The following is a 19,877-nucleotide window of genomic DNA, read 5'->3' on the forward strand; positions in this document are numbered from 1 at the left end:
CCAAAGTGCTAGGATTACAGGCGTGAGTCACTGCTTCCAGTCTAATCTCCACCTCTTAATGGGTTCTGTTTCTTTCTAAACAGCAAAAAATACACCAATACTCAATATCATCATCATCTCTTTTTTTCTACAATTTCTTTTAAACAAAACCCATTCTTCAAAATTATTGATACAAAATAACCAGAGAAACTTCAGCAACATCAGCTCCATATATCTCCATCATGTCCCCTGTTCCATGTCCTCTTCAATAGACTAATTGCTTTGAACAACAACAATGACAACAAAAATGCATGACAAAACCAAAACCTCTTCTTTTCTTCAAACAACTCAATGTTCATCATTCTTCTGCTATGAATGTTCATACATCTTCTACTATGAAATAATACCGTGGGCTCATGAGAGACTCCACTATGGTCAAGGAATGGAATCCAGATTATCTGACTGAATCTTCCACCCATATAGATGTCACTAAATATGTCTGTGAACTCGAAGCAAATAACAGAGAAACACAAAATAAAAATGGCTTTAATATACCAACATGTACAGATTATTCAGTTTCATTGTAATTTCCCAATAATTTTAAATTATAATTTTCAGAAAGGATTTTTAACATCTGCTAGGCTAATTCCATGAAATTATCTTTTCTCCAGTTATTTATAATCTTTCTAAATAGTTTAAAATACAGCATATTTTCACAACAAATTTTATTTTCCCCACCACAAAGGATTATCCCACTTCTCTAGTAATTTCCTTTGTGCAAGAATGTAGAATATAGACTAATCAGCCTAAATAGGATCTAAAAAGGCAAGGTTACATAAAACGCTTCTTGTCTAACCATATTAAGGCCCAAGTTTACCTAGAGTCACAACTGTAGTTAACAAGTGCTATTTCTCTGGTTGTTTTTTGTTTTGTTTTTGTTTTTGCAAAGTTTCGCCATGTTGCCCAGGCTACCCTCGAACTCCTGGGCTCAAGCGATTCTCTGGCCTCAGCCTCCTGAGTAGCTGGGAATAGAGGAGCATGCCACCATGTCTGGCTCCTCTGTGACTTTCTTAATGTGCAGAAACCAGAACAGGTAATAGTATTTAATAAGAATGTCTAGGTAATTTTTTTTTAAATCCAAAAGTTAAAGTAGACAAAAAGGGAAGGGAAAAATTCATATGCAGATGAAAAATATTTCTATTACTGTGGATCCTTGATTTTTTGTATAGATCTTAACAATGATTTATGAGGTTCTCAATGACAATTTAATAAAACTGCAAAATTCATTAAGAACATCAGAGAAGGCCAGGTGCAGTGGCTCACGCCTGCAATCCCAGTACTTTGAGAGGCCAAGGCAAGCGGATCACGAGGTCAGATCGAGACCATCCTGGCTAACACGGTGAAACCCCGTCTCTACTAAAAATACAAAAATTAGCTGGGTGTGGTGGTGGGAGCCCGTAGTCCCAGCTACTCAGGAGGCTGAGGCAGGAGAATGGCGTGAACCTGGGAGGCGGAGCTTGCAGTGAGCTGAGATCGCACCACTGCATACTCCAGCCTGGGCGACACAGCGAGACTCCATCTCAGAAAAAAAAAAAAAGAATATCAGAGAAATAAGATGATGAATTTACTGAGGCATACAAATTGGAATCTACATTTACCATCTTGCACAAATAGGAATCTTTCTAATAACTTATTAACAAAATCATTCTGAAACCTTTACACAAATCAGCCTATTTTAAATAAAAAGGTTAGAAACATTATAACTATGTACAAAGTATATATCTGTATACTTAACATTCTAAGTAAAGATATCTTTGAAAATTTACTGTTACACAGTATTAGTACCATACTCTATAATGAGCAAAGAAAGAATATGAGAACTCTTGGGCTCAGTACATTGTAAATATGTTCAAAATGCTATATACATTTTGCCTGGAAAGATTTTTAAAAATCCCACATAATCACATAAACCACTGGACTGATTTTTAAAAACTTTAAAAAAGATATTTAAAGATATGGCTCATAAATGACGAGTTGATGGGTGCTGACGAGTTGATGGGTGCAGCACACCAACATGGCACATGTATACATATGTAACAAACCTGCACGTTGTGCACATGTACCCTAGAACTTAAAGTATAATAATAATAATAAAAGATATGGCTCATTAAGCAAACATTTAGTGATCATATCTTACAGCAGCCTCAAACTGCTGGGCTCAAGTGATCCTCCTGCCTCAGTTGGCAAATGGGCAAAAGATATGAACAGAAATTTCACTGAAAAGGATAAACAGAATGGGCTGAAATAAGAAATAGTGACACCACCAAATGCTGGCGAGCATGCAGAGAAACTGGATCACTCATACATTGCTGGTGGGAATGTAAGTGGTACAGCCAGTCTGGAAAACAGTTTGGCCGTTTCTTATAAAGGTAAGATTCATTTAAATGGGAGTCTCTATATCATTTGTTTCCTAAACATCACAGGTATCTATTTAAATACAGCCATTTTGTAATAGACCAAATGTATAGTAAAGTGGGGAAAGATAGTAGAAAAAGAATAACAAAGAATTTCAGAAATATCTGATTTTGCAAGCACCTGTCTCTGTCCTTCCCACTTCAAGATCATTCCTGCATTCCTCTAGGAACAAGGGTCCCATGGGAATATGATGACAATGCAGCCAATGACTTAGGTGCCAATAGATGCTGGTGCCAAAATATTTATGGCTATGAGGTTTCAAAACTTAAAAAAAGAAAAATGATTCCTTTTTATTGGAAAGGGGATTTAAAAAGAAAAACAACCAACATGATTTTGAATCATCTATTTAACTTTTTTAGATTACCTTTTTGACTGGTTCAAACCAGAAGACCTGGGTTTGGGTTTACAATAAGACAATTCTGGGACCAAGTAGGTTGTAAAAGTCCAAAGTGTGTTTGGGTTTTTTTTTTTTCCTCTCCCTCTCTCTCTTTTTTTTTTTTTTTTTTTTTTTTTTTTTTGAGACAGAGCCTCACTCTGTCACCCAGGCTGGAATGCAGTGGCCCAATCTCGGCTCACTGCAACCTCCCAGGTTCAAGCAATTCTCCTGTCTCAGCCTCCCAAGTCGCTGGGACTACAGGCACATGACACCATGCCTGGCTAATTTTTGTATTTTTAGTAGAGATGGGGTTTCACCATATTGATCAGGCTGGTCTTGAACTCCTGACCTCAGGTGATCCACCCGCCTTGGTCTCCCAAAGTGCTGAGATTACAGGCGTGAGCAACTGCACCTGGCTTTTTCTCTCTTTTTTAAAATTGAGATGGGGGTCTCACTATGTTGCCCAGGCTGGTCTCGAACTCCTGGGCTCAAGTGATCCTCCCACCTTGGCCTCATACATTGCTGGGATTACAGGTGTGAGCTGCCATGCTTATCCTGGGGCTTTTAATTCTTACTGAAAACTATAGTCTAAATTTCCCAAAGGGATTCAGAATCCTTTGGGGGTAGATTCAAGCCTTCTAGGCCATCTCTGGGATGACTCTAGAATAACTTAAAGTCAAAGAACTCCAGGGGGTACATCTACATGTCTCCTCAAATAATTACAAAATTCTTGCCAGATTCCTGGGCTGGACTATTTTAGATTAAAGACTGGTCCCTTACAGGAGGGGCTATTTACGAAGTTCCTTCCCTATAGCACCAGAGTGTTTGGCACTCTCAAAATTCAATGTTAGTCATCTGCAGTCAAATATATAAAACCTGTGAAGAGAAAGGCTTCAATTAAAGCTTAAAAAGTTAATATATCTATGTGTATTTAGGGATGTGTATCTCTACACAAATGGTTTTTCAAATATATAAACATATTAAGAATTTTATTTTATTAAGACAGGGCATTGCCCTGTTGCCCAGGCTGGAGTGCAGTGGCACAATCATAGCTCACAGGAGCCTCGAACTCCTGGGTTCAAGCAATGCTCCTGCTTCAGTTTCCTGAATAGCTGGGACTACAGGGGCATACCACCACACCTGGCTAATTAAAAAAATTATTTTGTAGAGACAAGGTCTCGCTTTGCTGCCCAAGCTGTAGTTGAACTCCTGGCTTCATGTGATCCTCTGGCCTCAGCCTCCCAAAGTGCTGGGATTATAGGCATGAGCCACTGTGCTTGGCCAAAAATTTTAAATAAACAATATGAGGATTCTAGCTTTCACTACAGAGTAGTTCCTCCTCCTCCTCCTCCTCCACCTCTTCGTCCTCCTCTTCTTCTTCTTCTTTTTTTGAGATGGAGTTTAACTGTTGTTGCCCAGGCTAGAGTGCAATGGCACAATCTCGGCTCACTGCAACCTCCACCTCAGGGGTTCAAGCGGTTCTCCTGCCTCAGCCTCCTGACTAGCTGGGATTACAGGCATGTGCCACCACACCCAGCTAATTTTCTTGTAGTTTTAGTAGAGATGGGGTTTCTCCATGTTGGTCAGGCTGGTCTCAAACTCCCAACCTCAGGTGATCCGCCCTCCTTGGCCTCCCTAAGTGCTGGGAAGAGTATAGTTTTTCTTAATCCAACAGAAAAATATATTACTCACAACAAATATAAATTGCCCCCATGAACAAATGTATGTAATATCAAGGATAACATGTGTACAAACAAAGTTGCACTAACAAAGTAAAAATGTATCCCACATACATGAAAGCAGTGCTAAGTTTTAGGGAAGCAGACAGTTTCTGCTTTCAGGGAGCTTCCAGTCTGGTAGAGATTTACACAGAAGGCAGATTAAAGAGACTGATGATCTCCTTTGTTCAGAGATAAAAAGGAAGCAAAAAAGCAGGTCAAATCAAAGATGATCTGCAGAATACATTAACCCTACACTGAAATCATGGACCTACTCCAGTAATTAAGGCTGCAGAGGTGGGGCTGGGTGGATGAAAACATCAGAAGACAATTACAGCCTGAGTTACTGATTGATTGATTGATTGAGACAGGGTCTCACTTTGTCACCCAGGCTAGAGTATAGTGACATGATCTTGGCTCACTGCAGCCTCCACCTCCTGGAGCTCAAGTGATCTTCCCACCTCAGCCCCCTAATTAGCTGAGACTATATGTGTGTGCCACCACACCCAGCTAATTTGTGTATTTTTTGTAGAGATAGGGATTCGCCAGGTTGCCCAGGCTGGTCTCAAACTCCTGAGCTCAAGTGATCCGCCCGTCTTGGCCTCCCAAAGTGCTAGGATTACACGTGTGAGTCACTGTGCCCAGCTGAGATTTCTTTTTTCTTCATTAATCAGCAAAATAGAAACCCTATTTATTTATTTCAAGATACTTTTTTTTTTCTTTGCTAACAACCGTTTCCTAAGGTAAAATGAGGCAGAAAGAAAAGGAGTATGATACTATATTCACTGAGTCTTCAATTTTCTTCTAACAGCCTGTATCAGTGGCTTTCAACTGGGGGCAATTTTGCCTCTCAGAATGGCAATGTTTGAAGACATTTTTGGCCATAACTAGGGGGATGCTACTTGTAGCTAGAGGGCAGAGGTCAGGGATACTGCTAAACATCCTATAAAGTACAGCATAGCATCCCAAAATAAAGATTTATCCAGTCCAAAATGTCAATGCTGAGATTAGGAAACCAGGCCATGGTTGGATAAAAAAGATGAAAAAATCAGTACGTCTACAGTATAAAAGCAATTAGTAGCACTTTAAGATAGATTGAACAGGAACATTCTCTTCCTTGATGAGACAGTTGCAGACCTTCTAAAAATATCTGATAGATCCATAATGGGAAAATAAAACTTGCTGAGAAATAGCACAAATTTTTCTAAACTTCAAATACTAGCATACAAATGAAAAATAAACTTGGAAGATAGAAAGGACAAACCAGGTGTGGTGGCTTACACCTGTAATCCTAGCACTTTGGGAGGCCGAGGTGGGCGGATCACAAGTCAGGAGTTTGAGACCAGCCTGGTCAACATGGTAAAACCCTGTGTCTACTAAAAATACAAAAATCAGCTGGGTGTGGTGACGCGTACCTGTAATCCCAGCTACTTGGGAGGCTGAGGCAGGAGGATTGCTTGAGCCTGGGAGGTGGAGGTTGCAGTGAGCCGAGATCATGCCACTGCACTGCAGCCTGGGCAACAGAACAAGACTGTCTCAAAAAAAAAAAAAAAAAGAAAGGACAATTTTGTTGCTCAATTGATCTTATCAACTGTTTCTGCAACCACAAAAGCAAATGTGGTCACATTTCTGATTTTGGTTAACTCTGAAAATATTTACTAAACTCTTATCACTAAAAATGGCCACAAATATTAAAAATAAAATACTAGTTTTTAGATTCACAGAAGAAAAAAATAGCCACTAACACTTGAGGAGATGCTCAATTCCAATGAGAGACATTCAAAGTTACTTTCCAACATTATCTCAAAAGTATTGATCCTTTTTTTTTTTTTTTTTGAGACACAGTGTCGCTCTGTTGCCCAGGCTACAGTGCAGTGGCATGATCTTGGCTCACTGCAACCTCCACCTCCCAGATTTAAGCAATTCTCCTGCCTCAGCCTCCTGAGTAGCTGGGATTACATGCTGGCGTCACCACGCCCAGCTAATTTTTGTACTGTTAGTGGAGACAGGGTTTCGCCGTGTTTGACCAGGTTAGACTCCTGACCTCAAATGATCTGCCCACCTCAGCCTCCCAAAGTGTTGTGATTACAGGCATGAGCCAATGCACCCAGCCCAAAGTATTTATCCTTTATCTTGTGGTTATATGTTGGGAAAGAAGAATGTGGAAAAGTGAACTAACAAATTTTCAGGTATTAATATTACAATTTAGTATATTCTGACAAAAAGAATTATTTTCTATAAAATTACACCCATTGGCTGGGTGCAGTGGCTCATGGCTGCAGTGGCTCACGGCTGCAATCCCAGCACTTTGGGAGGCCAAGGTGGGAGGATCACTTAAGGCCAGGAATTAAAGACTATCCTGGCAACATAGCAAGACCTTGTCTCCACAAAAAAAGAAAAAGAAAAAAAATTACACCCACTGAGAAACAGAACGTGTAACAGTAAAACAACAGAGCAGCTTCCATGTGATTTTTGATAGGAAAGCTTTAATTGGGGACTAAGCTTTGTAAAAAGGATGTAAACAGGGGAAAGAATGAAAAGAATAAGATTTATCTACATAATGAAGTTTGACTTTTCACAGTAAATAAAATACCTCAATTTATTAATAACAAAAATATTTCCAAATGTTAATTAGTAGATTTAATTATACTATATATTTGCTACAATGCCTTCATCAGAAAATTTAATTAAGAAGATACTTGAAGTTCATTCAAATGGCACTTGCAGAAATGCAACTTAACTTCTAGTTCTAGGCCGGGCTCAGTGGCTCACGCCTGTAATCCCAGCACTTTGGGAGGCCGAGGCGGGTGGATCACCTGAGGTCGGGAGTTCGAGACCAGCCTGACCAACATGGAGAAACCCTGTCTCTACTAAAAATACAAAATTAGCTGGGCCTGGTGGCACATGCCTATAATCCCAGCTACTAGGGAGGCTGAGGCAGGAGAATTGCTTGAACCTGGGAGGCAGAGGTTGCGGTGAGCCAAGATCGTGCCATTGCACTCCAGCCTGGGCAACAAGAGTGAAACTCCGCCTCAAAAAAAAAAAACAACTTCTAGTTCTATCATATCTGTCTCCAAAATGGACATATATAACAGCAAAAACAAAATTCTCTATAAGTCTCTTCATTAGTTACAATACTATGTAACTAAAATAGCTAGTTCTATAATAAAAGGATTTTATGTGATAAATCCTGACCAAGAGAGAAATAAAGTCATTATTGCTGCAAATCCAAATGGAACCTACCCCAAATATAGGGAGGGGCAAATAAAGTGAAAACATGTTGGAAGGTGGGGTCAACTGCCTTAGGACAATTCTACATCCAACTTGACACTACTCACAACTTACTCCTCTTCACTGTTTCTTGCAAGAAAGTCTGAGAATGCGAGACTGTCCTTGCTGCTCCCTGTGGATCTCTGGCCGAGTGGCTGAAGGGCAATCCTGAGCATAGACACACTCTCCTCCCCTCTATCCGCTATCCGCTGCACATACTCAGAGGGATGAGTGGACCGAACAAACATCAAAAAGATGCAGGAACAAATAAAATACCCCAATAAAGGCAATTCTTAAGTGGTCAATAAATTAGGGCACTTTCTTCAAATTAAGCTCTGTCAATTAGGCACTTAATAAAAACAAAAGACATTAATACAAGCATCTAAACAACGAAGAAAGATAAAGAACAAGAGAAAGGCAAGATTTATGTTAACTACCAGCACGTTATACTTCAGTCAGAAGTTTTTGAAAGAAATATTATTTGAGAAGGAAAATAAGTAGCATTTTTCTGTTTCTTAAAAATCAATATTCTTTTTAGTTCATTAACTAAAATTAGTTTTTCAGTGTTTTCAACATAGAAAGAATGCTCAGATTTTGGTTGAACAAGGAAAAATTAAGGCAGTGTCTTTAAGACCAGTAAAGGAAAGCATTAACTAACTCATAAGCTTATCTGAGAGGGACATATTAAGCTCATATTTGGATATAATATTAGAAAATTATGGCTTTAAACATAAAATATTAATGTTTCAAAATTCCACATTTTCTCAGTTATTCTTTCTTTTTAGCTATATGTACTTCAAATAGCCCACTTAAATTTAAAGAATTAAATAAATACATTTCATGTAATTTTGGAACAATATGTGCATGGTGATTGACCCAGAACTATTAGCTTGGAAGGTAAATCATTATGTTCCTATGTACCATTGACCCAGTATAAAAAGGAAGAGGACCCACAACTGTCAAAATATGGTTGGAAATGACTAATGTCCCTTGGAATTTATTACAAAATAGAAGATATAAAGTTTTGAGGTATTGCTGCCTTACCATGATTTAGGGAAAAAAGTAAGAGTTTTTTTAAAGCAATGCTTCTTAAGTTATGAAGCTTATTTAACATTTTCTCCTCTTAGTCATTGTCATATTGGTTATCCCTGAGCTTCATCTCATCTGCACGTCACATAAACCAGCCATCTATAGTTTTGATCATTTCATTTAGTGTTATGTCTTGTTATACCAATTCATAGAGCGTTTCACTGCTTTGGCCCAGTTTTCCAGACTCATTTCATATTCTTGACATTTCTTCTGTGGCTTGAAAACCACTTCACTTTGTCTCAGTTTCTTTAGTTCCTCCTTGTCAGTCCAAAACCCTATAGATTAAAAAATTATTCTCAAATTTTAAGGCAAATCATGAGTCCAATAAAGTTTATCCAAAATCCTATGTGAGTTGCTGGTAGAAAGGTAAACAAAAACTATTTTTAAAACAATCCAAAATACTTTGTTACTTTTGAATTTTGTTAGATTGATCATTCCTGAAAATAATTATACCAGGATTTTCAAGTCTTTTGGTTTCTAACTTTCAGCTCAGTTTCTGTGTGGTGGGATACCACATCACTTCTAAAGTAGCTACCCTATGCCATCATTTAATTTCATAACTTGCTATTATTAAAACAATCCCAAGTGAAAAAAAACAGTATATTTACTGGCCAGGCACAGTGGTTCACGCCTGCAATCCCAATGCTTCGGGAGACTGAGGAGGGAAGACCACTTGCTTAGGAGTTCGAGAGTGCAGTGAGCTATGATCGCATCACTGCACTCCAGCCTGGGTAACAGAGAAAGACCCTGTCTCTAAAAAAAGAAAAACAGAAGAAGAAAAAGAAAACAAAAAAAAAAGAAATAGGGTATTTTCTTTTTATGCAATTAAAATAAATGAAGATGCATTAAGATTTTTGTCTTACAGTTTAAGGTAAATGTCAACTTTCTGGAATATGCATAAAATTCAAAGTTGGGGATTAATGTAATAGTTTCTCTTTCAAACTATAGTCTTTTATATAATTTATTTAAATTCCAATTTAAGACAATTTTGTAGTTCTAGCATAGACTGCTCTTTGCAGGAAGGATCATATGATATATAATAAAAAGCAAGAGAACTTTTTTTTTGGAGACAGCCTCGTTCTGTTGCCCAGGCTGGAGTACAGTGGTGCGATCTCAGCTCCCTGCAACCTCCACCTCCCGGATTGAAGCAATTCTCCTGCCTGGGCCTCTAGAGTAGCTCGGCCCATAGGCATGCGCCACCATGCCCAGCTAATTTTTTGTACTTTTAGTAGAGATGGGGTTTCGCCATGTTGGCCAGGCTGGTCTCAAACTCCTGGCTTCAAGTGATCCACCCTCCTCAGCCTCCCAAAGTGTTGGGATTACAGGCGTGAACCACAGCGCCCAGCGAGAACATTTATAACTAAGATCATAAGTCATCTGAAATGATACAGGTATGTTATTAGTAAGCTTGGCACATTTCACCTACTGAGCAGTCTATCGCACCTCTTTTGTCTACAAATCTTCATGAAGTACATTTTCTCTTACCAATAAAACTGACACATAAATTCTCCTTTGTAAAATTTTGTCAGGTCACATTCTTTTTCTTTACAGTCAACATTTTAGACTATCTATGTTTAAAGGTATTAATGTAGGCTGGGTGCGGTGGCTCATGCCTGTAATCCCAGCACTTTGGGAAGCCGAGGCGGGCAGATCTTCTGAGCTCAGGAGTTCGAGACCACCTTGGGTAACATGGTGAAACCCTGTCTCAACTAAAATATAAAAAATTAGCCGGGCATGGTGGCACGTGCCTATAATCTCAGCTACTTAGGAGGCTGAGGCACGAGAATCACTTGAGCCCAGGAGGCGGAGGTTGCAGTGACCCGATATCACACCACTGCACTCCAGCTTGGGCTAAAGAGTGAGACTCCATCTCAAACAAAACAAACAAAAAAAAAACTTAAATTAAAAATAAATAAATAAAGGTATTAATGTAGGCAAGTTTTTAAAAGAAAAAAATAGTTTTCATCAGTATACTATAGTTAGATAAATCTAGTCAGGAAAATAAATGTGTTTCTTAAAATCCTCATTTCCAGAATTTATTGTTTACATTTTAAGGCATATATATTTTAAGTCATTTTATTAAGTATGTGTTGAGCAAATCCAATTTCCAGGTAAATTCATAAAATAAAGAGGATATACATAGTCTCACATTTCTGAGACAGAAGCAAATGTTTGAAATTAAATATAATGATGTAGATAAAACTCAAGTCACTGTGTTATGTATAAAAATAACCTGCATGTGGGGCCGGGTGCAGAGGCTCACGCCTGTGATCCCAGCACTCTGGGATGTCGAGGTGGGTGGATCACCAGAGGTCAGGAGTTTGAAGCTAGCCTGGCCAACATGGCGAAACCCCATCTCTACTAAAAACACAAAAATTAGTCAGGCATGGTGGCGGGTGCCTGCAATCCCAGCTACTTGGGAGGCTAAGGCAGGAGAAACGCTTGAACCTGGGAGGAGGAGGTTTCAGTGAGCTGAGATTGCGCCATTGCACTCCAGCCTAGGCAACAGAGGGAAACTCCATCTCAAAAATAAAACAAAACAAAACACAACAAAACAACCCTGGGTGTATCTGTTACTTAAAGCATTTTAAATGTTCAAGAGAATCTGACTTATTTAGTCTTATCAGGTGAAAAGTGTAGAAGAATTTGATTAACATAAGTATAAAAATGCTTATGAGAACTTGATTTACTATAATTATAGCTTAATTTATTCAATTTGTTTGTTGTTTAAGTATTTGTGATTTACCTTGTTACAGTTCTAAGTTTGCTCAATCAGGCATGTGAAAGTAATAAGAGAAAAATCAAACATACTAAATTTATAGGAGTTGGAATACAAAGGAGTTCAAATTTTCAAATGAGATTGATTATTTAAGGGACAGTTTATTTTCTTCAACTTTAATTAATCAAACATTAATCAATGAACAAATGAAAGTAACCGTTTCAATTTTATTCAAAATTACCAGATTTTTAGTAGAATCAAGTTTAAGCCAAATTTACCAAGATTTTAGGCTTTTTGTAACTTTAATATACTATTAGCCTAAAACTTTTAAATGTAAAATATCTTATTTTGTACCAAACACTCCCCAGAAAGAAACACATTAAAACACTCTGAGTGTCCTAAGGCATCATCCTGCTTCCTAGGCGGCCCTTTAAATCGACATGCCTACTTCTATTCTTATTCCTCCTCACTGATCTTTTCACTAATTGTCAAAGTGATCTGTTCAAATGCAGATCTTTCTACGTTCCCCCCTGCTTAAAATTCTTTAGTGGCTCTCCAGTGCCTTCAAGGTCAGGTCCGAACTCTTCTTTATAAGGAGTCACCACAACTGGACCTCTACGTACCTCTCCCACTCCCTTCTTGCTCTCACCGTAACAGTACTTCCCATCATTGACCAATGCCTTTGCACAAGTTGCAATAGGGATATTGTGCCACCCATTTCTCACCCTCTCCTCACCTGACTCTCTGCTAGCCCCTTCAAAATTGAACTATATGTGCTCTCCTCTGGAAAGCCTAGATCACTTGCTTATTAATACTGTCACTGTTCACTGGCTTTATCAAACAAACTTAATAATCACTTGACTTACCTGTCTCCTCCCACCAGGGATCAGAGACTATGGCTTTTAATCTCTTTATTGCCAGCAGTGATCGTCACGTAGCAGATGCTCCACAAATGTTGTTCAATAAATAAAAGAATGGAGTGGTTTCTAATGCCACAGGCAAACCTACTGACAAGGTTTATTCCTTGACCAAACTCCAATCAGGCTCCTCCAAGCTCTTTTCCAACTAGGCCTCAACTTTTGGACTTCCATAGTCATCTCTGCATTATCTAATTTGAGCAAGAATTCTGCTAAATTGGTGTAGCCACAATCTCCCATCCTCAATTTCTGATCAACCTCGATATCTCATCCTCCAGATGATATCTGATCACCCTGGCCTGCCTTCTTGAAAATATTATTAGGTTGGTTAGCAAGAATGTCCCCTTACCTCAATGTTTCCTCTTAGTAATTTTCCATCCACTGACTCTCACTCTGCTCTTTGGCTATAATTTCTCACTTTTCCTTATTGTATTCAAAGTTGAGCCTAATCTCTCTCCCACCATAAGATCCCACTGAAGTAGTCCCTATACCTATCTTGATAGTCCTCCAGAATAAAGCCCAGCTTACTGTTCTTTTTTTTTTTCTTTTGAGACAGAGTCTTGCTCTGTCACCCAGGATGGAGTGCAGTGGCACCACCTCGGCTCACTGCAACCTCCTCCTTCCCAGGTTCAAGCAATTCTCCTGTCTCAGCCTCCCAAGTAGTTGGGATTACAGGCATGTGCCACCATGCCTAGCTAATTTTTGTACTATTAGTTGAGACAGGGTTTTGCCATGTTAGCCAAGCTTATCTCGAATTCTTGACCCTCAGGTGATCCACCTGCCTCAGTCTCCCAAAGTGCTGGGATTACAGGTGTGAGCCACTGCACCCGGCTCACCTTATTGTTCTTTAATAAGTGTCACTGAATAATTTTTTTCTTTAACACTATCTATCCAGAAAGTTTACCCAGAGACTCTCTCTTGCTAGAGACTGACACAGCTGAGAATTAACTGTCCTTGTCTCATATTTCTGACTGAAGGAGTGAGGTAAGGATAGAAGAGGTGCAAACAGACTCACCAATAGAGGAGGTCACAGGGTATTCTGTGAGCAATATGCATATGTATATGGAGTTTAATGGACACCAAGGCTTTCCAGATTCTCTAGAATTTTTTGATGTGAGAGGAGAAATGCTATCTGTAAGAAACAGTTTGCAAGAAAGCTCTCATTCTTATAAATTTTACACATACCAACAGCAAGGCCAGCTAGAGAAGCTGCACCCAGGCATGACATGTCAACGTCCACAGGTCTGTCTATATTCTCATTAATCAGGTCTGAAGTCATCTGCATGACAAAACCGTTCTTACAAACTCCTCCATCTGCCCTGTGGGGAACAAAATATGTAAGATGAATTACTACAACAAAAGCATCATTCTTTTTCAGTGGGCCACATTTTTTTTCTGAAATCCTTGATTTTATTTTATACATTTAACTTTTTATTTCTAAAATTAAATCACTTAGCATTAACCTAATGGCAGAGAACCTTACTGGGTAATCTTTAAACATTTTCCTTATTTCTGCCATCAATTTTCTCACCTGCCCTTGTTTGTCTTAGGACTGGTTCAAAACAGGCCAGGTATAATAAACTAAGGTAACATAAAAATTCACTTAGATATTACAGAAAAGGAAGTCAAGAAGTTTGATGCTTACATGTCCAAAGGATAGTTACACACCCAAAAAAGAGATTTTAAAGATTGATATACTACACATATGTGGCATATATGGGTGCCAAGATGCACCCAAATTTGATATTGTATTCTCCATAAATACATAATTAGCTCTCCTCTCCTCTATGAATTCCTATGACCAAGAATTTTGTTGTAGCTGGGCATGTTGGCTCACACCTGTAATCCCAGCACTGTGGGAGGCTGAGGAGGGCAGATCACCTGAGATCAGGAGTTGAGTACCAGCCTGGCCAACATGGTGAAACCCCATCATTACTAAAAATACAAAAAAATTAGCTGGACATGGTGGCGCATGTCTGTAGTCCTAGCTACTCGGGATGGTGAGGCACGAGAATCACTTGAACCCGGGCAGGAGAGGTTGCGGTGAGCTGAGATCATGCCACTGCACTCCAGCCTGAGTGACACAGTAAGACTCCGTCTCAACAAAAATATAAATAAAAGAATTTTGTTGTGAAGGAGCTAGGCAGAAGTTATTTTTGAAATCCTCAATAATCATAAAGATGAATTATTCAGGATCTCAAAAAGAAATGAGTGGTAGCTCATAGCAGCTACCACTTTCTTCTAATTTCTAATTAAGTCTATTAGAAATAAACTTTACATACCGGATTTTTGTTACAGGAATATGAATCTCTTTCTTCATCATCTCATATAACTGTTTGTTTCTAGTTAAAAAACAAGATAACTATTTATGAGAAATTCATTTCATAATAATTCACTACTTTATTCTGATCTTGAAAAATACAAACTATAATTTTATTTATTTGATATTTATAAAATGTACAAAACAAAATATTAAAGAAATACATTGTGCTAAATGAAAACTGTAGAACAGATACTCAAATAAGCAAGAAGCGCAGGTCCTTGTGGTTTTTTTTGCCTTCATGTAAGAAGGCATAATTTATATTTTACAACTAAATTTTATCTATTACCATTCTAGAAAGAAAAATTTAAAACAAGCATCTATTTAATAGATAGCTATTAAGATGGCAAACCATAAGTAAAATCTAATAGAATTAATCAAATATAAAAACAATTACTTTGTAATCACAGAAAATTTCATTTTAAATGTTACAATCCCATATTCATGACAGCATCATTCTTAATTTTAATAATTTACACCTGTCCCATCACAAAAAGATTACAGGGAAATATGCATGAAGAATAATTCTGATGACTCAATTTTGGGGCACAACAGAAGCATTATTACTTGGAATCCTCTTTCATGAATAAGGAGACTAAACCTTTGAAAATCCAAATTTTGAATCTTGTATGCTTAAGAAATTGAATTTAAAAAAAAAAAATCCTTCAGTTTTCAGGTATCAAGTCTGAGTGGTATTGGTACATTAAATATAAGAAAAAATAAGAAAGATACCATGGAAATTAGCAAGAAGAACATATTACATAATATATAGTATCAAATAAGCCAAAAATACAAATTAAAGAATTTAATTAAAATTAAGAAATTTTCCATTTTGTAGCAAATTAATGAAAGACATGGCAATATTATATGGGGAAGGGGAAGTTCAGGGCAGGTTTTCATACCTGAAAGCTATTGACTCCAATATTGCTCGTACAAGATGGTATTTACTGGTGGAAGGCTTCAAACCCATAAAAGAGGCACATGCCCAGGGGTCATTTAATGGAGCCTACAGTAAGAGATAATAAGAATATATTATTATTATTCTAAATTACATCTACAGACTTGAGGAAATACTATACAATAAAAACACAGCCACATTAGAAGAAAATAATGCTATGGTTAAATAATTCAAAAGTAAAAGATAGTCCAAAGATTATGGTAAATATAACTTTTTAATAGCATTTAAATGATATTGAGTCACAGTTACTGTACTTAGCTTCTGTTTGCATTTATGTCAAAAAGAGGAACTGAAACATATAGTTACAAATTATTAAATGCTTAGCTTTATAAATGTGGAAAATGAAGAGCAATCACAGAAATCCCTTCTCCAGCTGTAAAGTTTTTACACTAAAATTGTTTACTATGTAGAATAGCTTTCTACTTTGTACTATGTAGAACAGCTTTCTACAAAAATGCACTTTTTAGTGTCATAACTTACATCAAATATGTTGTCAGACATTAAAACTATACTCTGGCCACGTTCAGTGGCTCACACCTGTAATCCTAGCACTCTGGGAGGCCAAGGAGGCAGGACTGCTTCAGCCCAGGAATTCAACACCATCCTGGGCAACAAAGCAAAATACCACCTCTACAAAAAACTTAAAATATTAGCTTGGTGTGATACATGCCTGTAGTTACAGCTACTTGGGAGGCTGAGGTGAGAGGATTGCTTGTGCCCAGGGGTTTGAGGCTGCAATGAGCCGTGATCACTTTACTGCACTCCAGCCTAGGTGACAGAGTGAGACAGGGTCTTAAAAAAAACACTACTATACTCTTCTCTCTTAGCTTAATAGTCTTACTGCCTAATATCAGAAATAATCCAGCCTAACATGTTCTCAAAAGAGCCAAAATCTTGAGCTAGAAATATGTATTAATCAGATGAGGTTTCTATTCATCTTTGTATCTCCAGAAATGTAAGGCAATTCTGGGACGCAAAGATGAAAAACAGGCCAGGCATGGTGGCTCACACCTGTAATCCTAGCACTTTGGGAGGCCGAAGAGGGTGGATCACTTGAGGTCAGGAGTTCGAAACCAGCCTGGCTAACATGGTGAAACCCCGTCTCTACTAAAAATACAAAAAAATTTGCCAGGTGTGGTGGTGGGCACCTGTAATCCCAGCTACTTGGGAGGCTGAGGCAGGAGAATTGCTTAAACCTGGAAGGCAGAGGTTGCAGTGAGCTGAGATCGTGCCACTGCACTCCAGCCTGGGTGAGAGAGTAAGACTCTGTCTCAAAAAAAAAAAAAAGATGAAAAACAAAGATCCCTGCTGGAGCTTGCAGTCTCATAAGGAAACAGATAAGAGTCTCACAAGAGCACTAACACACCAAAATGGTCATTACGAGGACATCTAGTGCTGTCAGGAAATTATGGTTCTCAGAAAAGCACCTTCTAGCTTCAGGGTTTTGACATATCATCGCTTTACCTGAAACACCTTCCACCACCCTTTCTCCTAATTAATTCTTACTCCTTTCAAATCTTGGTTTGGCTTCCTCAGGGAAAACTCTGGACCCCAGAGACTAGATGAGGTCTCTGTTTTTATGGAACCCTGTAACTTCCCATCATACCATGTACCAGAGTTTATAATCACATATTCCACTTGATGGTTTGTTGAAACCCCACCATCCTCAATACACTGTAAGTACCACAGGGTGGAACCTTGTCCGATGTACTCCCAGTGTGTCTTTTGTGCCTAGCACTATATCTGGCTCCCCATAGGGCAGCAATACACATTTGGTGAATAAATGAACAAACAGTATTTTTCTTAATTACTTAAGAAATTCTATATTATATCTTATCTTTGCTATAGCTATGATTTCCCTCCTACTGAGATTTTCTTTTGATAATTTTTCAAATCTATTAACAGCTTCTGGTGATTTTAATTAGTAAAAACATATACAATAAATCTGGTTTATATCAGATGGTATAATATCATAAAACTAAGATTAGTCAGATTTGACCAGTTCAATTAGTCCCTAGCAATATGCTATGTTTTTTTCTGCGTAAATATGACTTCTTCCAGGATATCACAGAAAATAGTGGTTTAATTGGCCTGAAATCTGTTTGGTGCCCTAGGCAAAACTAGTAGTCTCCTGCCCCAGAACACAGACTGCACCATTCAGACATCCTAGCCACTCACAAAACTAGAGATAGCAATCACAGGACTTGCTGGTTTTATCTCCTTCTAAGGAAACTGCTTGAATCCATAGGCCCTGTTATCTAAAGCTGCCATGTTTCATGCTCTAGTCCCAATGCCATCACCACAACTGTAGAGGGTGAGTACAGCTGACTCAATGTCTGACTGAAACGCAAAAGGACAAGGTGGTCCAAAACAAGGTGGTTTTCCTGGAAACCAAAACCAGGAAACACTTAAGAAAAAGACCCCATCAATGGGGGAACTGAAGCTAAAAGGATGCATAAGGTAGAGGAATGTTGTATGTGATATTTCTAAGTTGTGAAGAAGCAAAAAGTATGAGAAAAATAATGACAATTAAGCAGAAGCTATGGAGGAAGAAAGGATACACAGCAAAGTTGGTAATGAAAAGAGCAAAGCAGAACAGAGAGAAGCAGGAACTCAAACAACACTAAGAACTGCTGTCAGTTGCTGACTGCTTTCCAATCCCAGTCCTCAGGAGTATGTGGACAAACAGCTTCTCTGTCTATCCTATTACTGCCATCATCACAGTAACTCTAACATCCAGGTAAATGACCACTGATTCTTGCCTCTAATACCTACTTCGGTATCCCACTCCCCAAACCACAAGCCCTGCTAGAGGAAAGCCACAATGGCTGCACTAACTGATGCCACCCCCAGTGTATGGCTCCCACCCTTTCTGCCTTTCCCTGAAGTGGCTGTCCTAGACTTTCCCATTTCCCTCAAAGCTCATCCAGTACCCCTTTCTCAGGAGATTCCTTTGAGAAAATGAGACCATTAGGGGATTTCAACATCCTGATCCTGATTATCTAAGGCTGTACCAATATTCTAAAGCTAAAAGCAGTTTCACAGATACGTAAACCTTCTTTCCTTTCATTCCCCATCCCTCATTTTCTCTAGTTGTTGAGATAGGCAGATTATAGGTGATCTTCCCTCCTATTTTCCAAACAGTTTAGTATTAATACATTATTGCTGTTTGATCTAACTTTCAATTTCCAGTTAAAGTTTCTTTTTTTTTTTTTTTTTTTTTTGAGACGGAGTCTCGCTCTGTCGCCCAGACTGGAGTGCAGTGGCGCGATCTCGGCTCACTGCAAGCTCCGCCTCCCGGGTTCACGCCATTCTCCTGCCTCAGCCTCCGGAGTAGCTGGGACTACAGGCGCCCACCACCACGCCCGGCTAATTTCTTTTTGTATTTTTAGTAGAGACAGGGTTTCACCGTGTTAGCCAGGATGGTCTCGATCTCCTGACCTCGTGATCCGCCTGCCTCGGCCTCCCAAAGTGCTGGGATTACAGGCTTGAGCCACCGCGCCCGGCTAAAGTTTCATTTTACACAGGGAAATATATGACCTACAGTCAATCTACCACCTCTCCCAACTACCCTCTACTGCCAGTATATGGGCAGGTTACAATCATAGGCAGGACAGGGACATTTTGCTATCAAGATGAAATTAAAAATCAAACCTGTGATAGTTTTGTCTAAATCTTTTGGGTTTAATACTTAAAAAAACATATACTTTATACTATTATCATATAATATACATAATTATTATATTACAGGTATGTGAGGTGATAGAGAAGTCAAAGACAGAGACAGACTTGCTAAGACAAGGTGACTACTAAGTCCTGTAGCACATTTTTCAGAGAGAAGAAAAGAACCAGTAGTAACCTAATCAAACCTTACCGTGCTGAGGACAATTATTCATCTAACCTTTTTCCTGAAATCTCAATTAGATAAAAAATTTTCACTTTCTGGACTATGATAGGTGCTATTTAGAGGTTCCCTCACATCATCCTGAAGAGGATGCAATGGAATCAATTTACAAGCTTTCGGTCCTTTAGGATAAAGTACACAAAATAAAAATA

General features: G+C 38.6%; 1 protein-coding gene across 2 annotated transcripts in view; it reads right to left on the reverse strand.

The window, feature by feature from the left end:
* Positions 1-507: 507 nt before the first annotated feature.
* Positions 508-19,877, reverse strand: part of GK5 (glycerol kinase 5) — a 73,090-nt gene continuing 53,720 nt past the window's right edge. For both annotated transcript variants that reach the window (XM_050778110.1, XM_050778111.1), the window contains 4 exons: positions 15,766-15,869; positions 14,826-14,885; positions 13,729-13,862; positions 508-9,182 (listed from right to left, as the gene is read on the reverse strand). In XM_050778110.1, coding sequence (XP_050634067.1) covers positions 9,034-9,182; positions 13,729-13,862; positions 14,826-14,885; positions 15,766-15,869 — 447 coding nt within the window. In that variant the 3' untranslated portion in view covers positions 508-9,033. The remainder of the gene's footprint in view (positions 9,183-13,728; positions 13,863-14,825; positions 14,886-15,765; positions 15,870-19,877) is intronic.

Source organism: Macaca thibetana, chromosome 2, assembly GCF_024542745.1.
Source record: "Macaca thibetana thibetana isolate TM-01 chromosome 2, ASM2454274v1, whole genome shotgun sequence".
Classification (NCBI taxonomy): Eukaryota; Metazoa; Chordata; class Mammalia; order Primates; family Cercopithecidae; genus Macaca; species Macaca thibetana.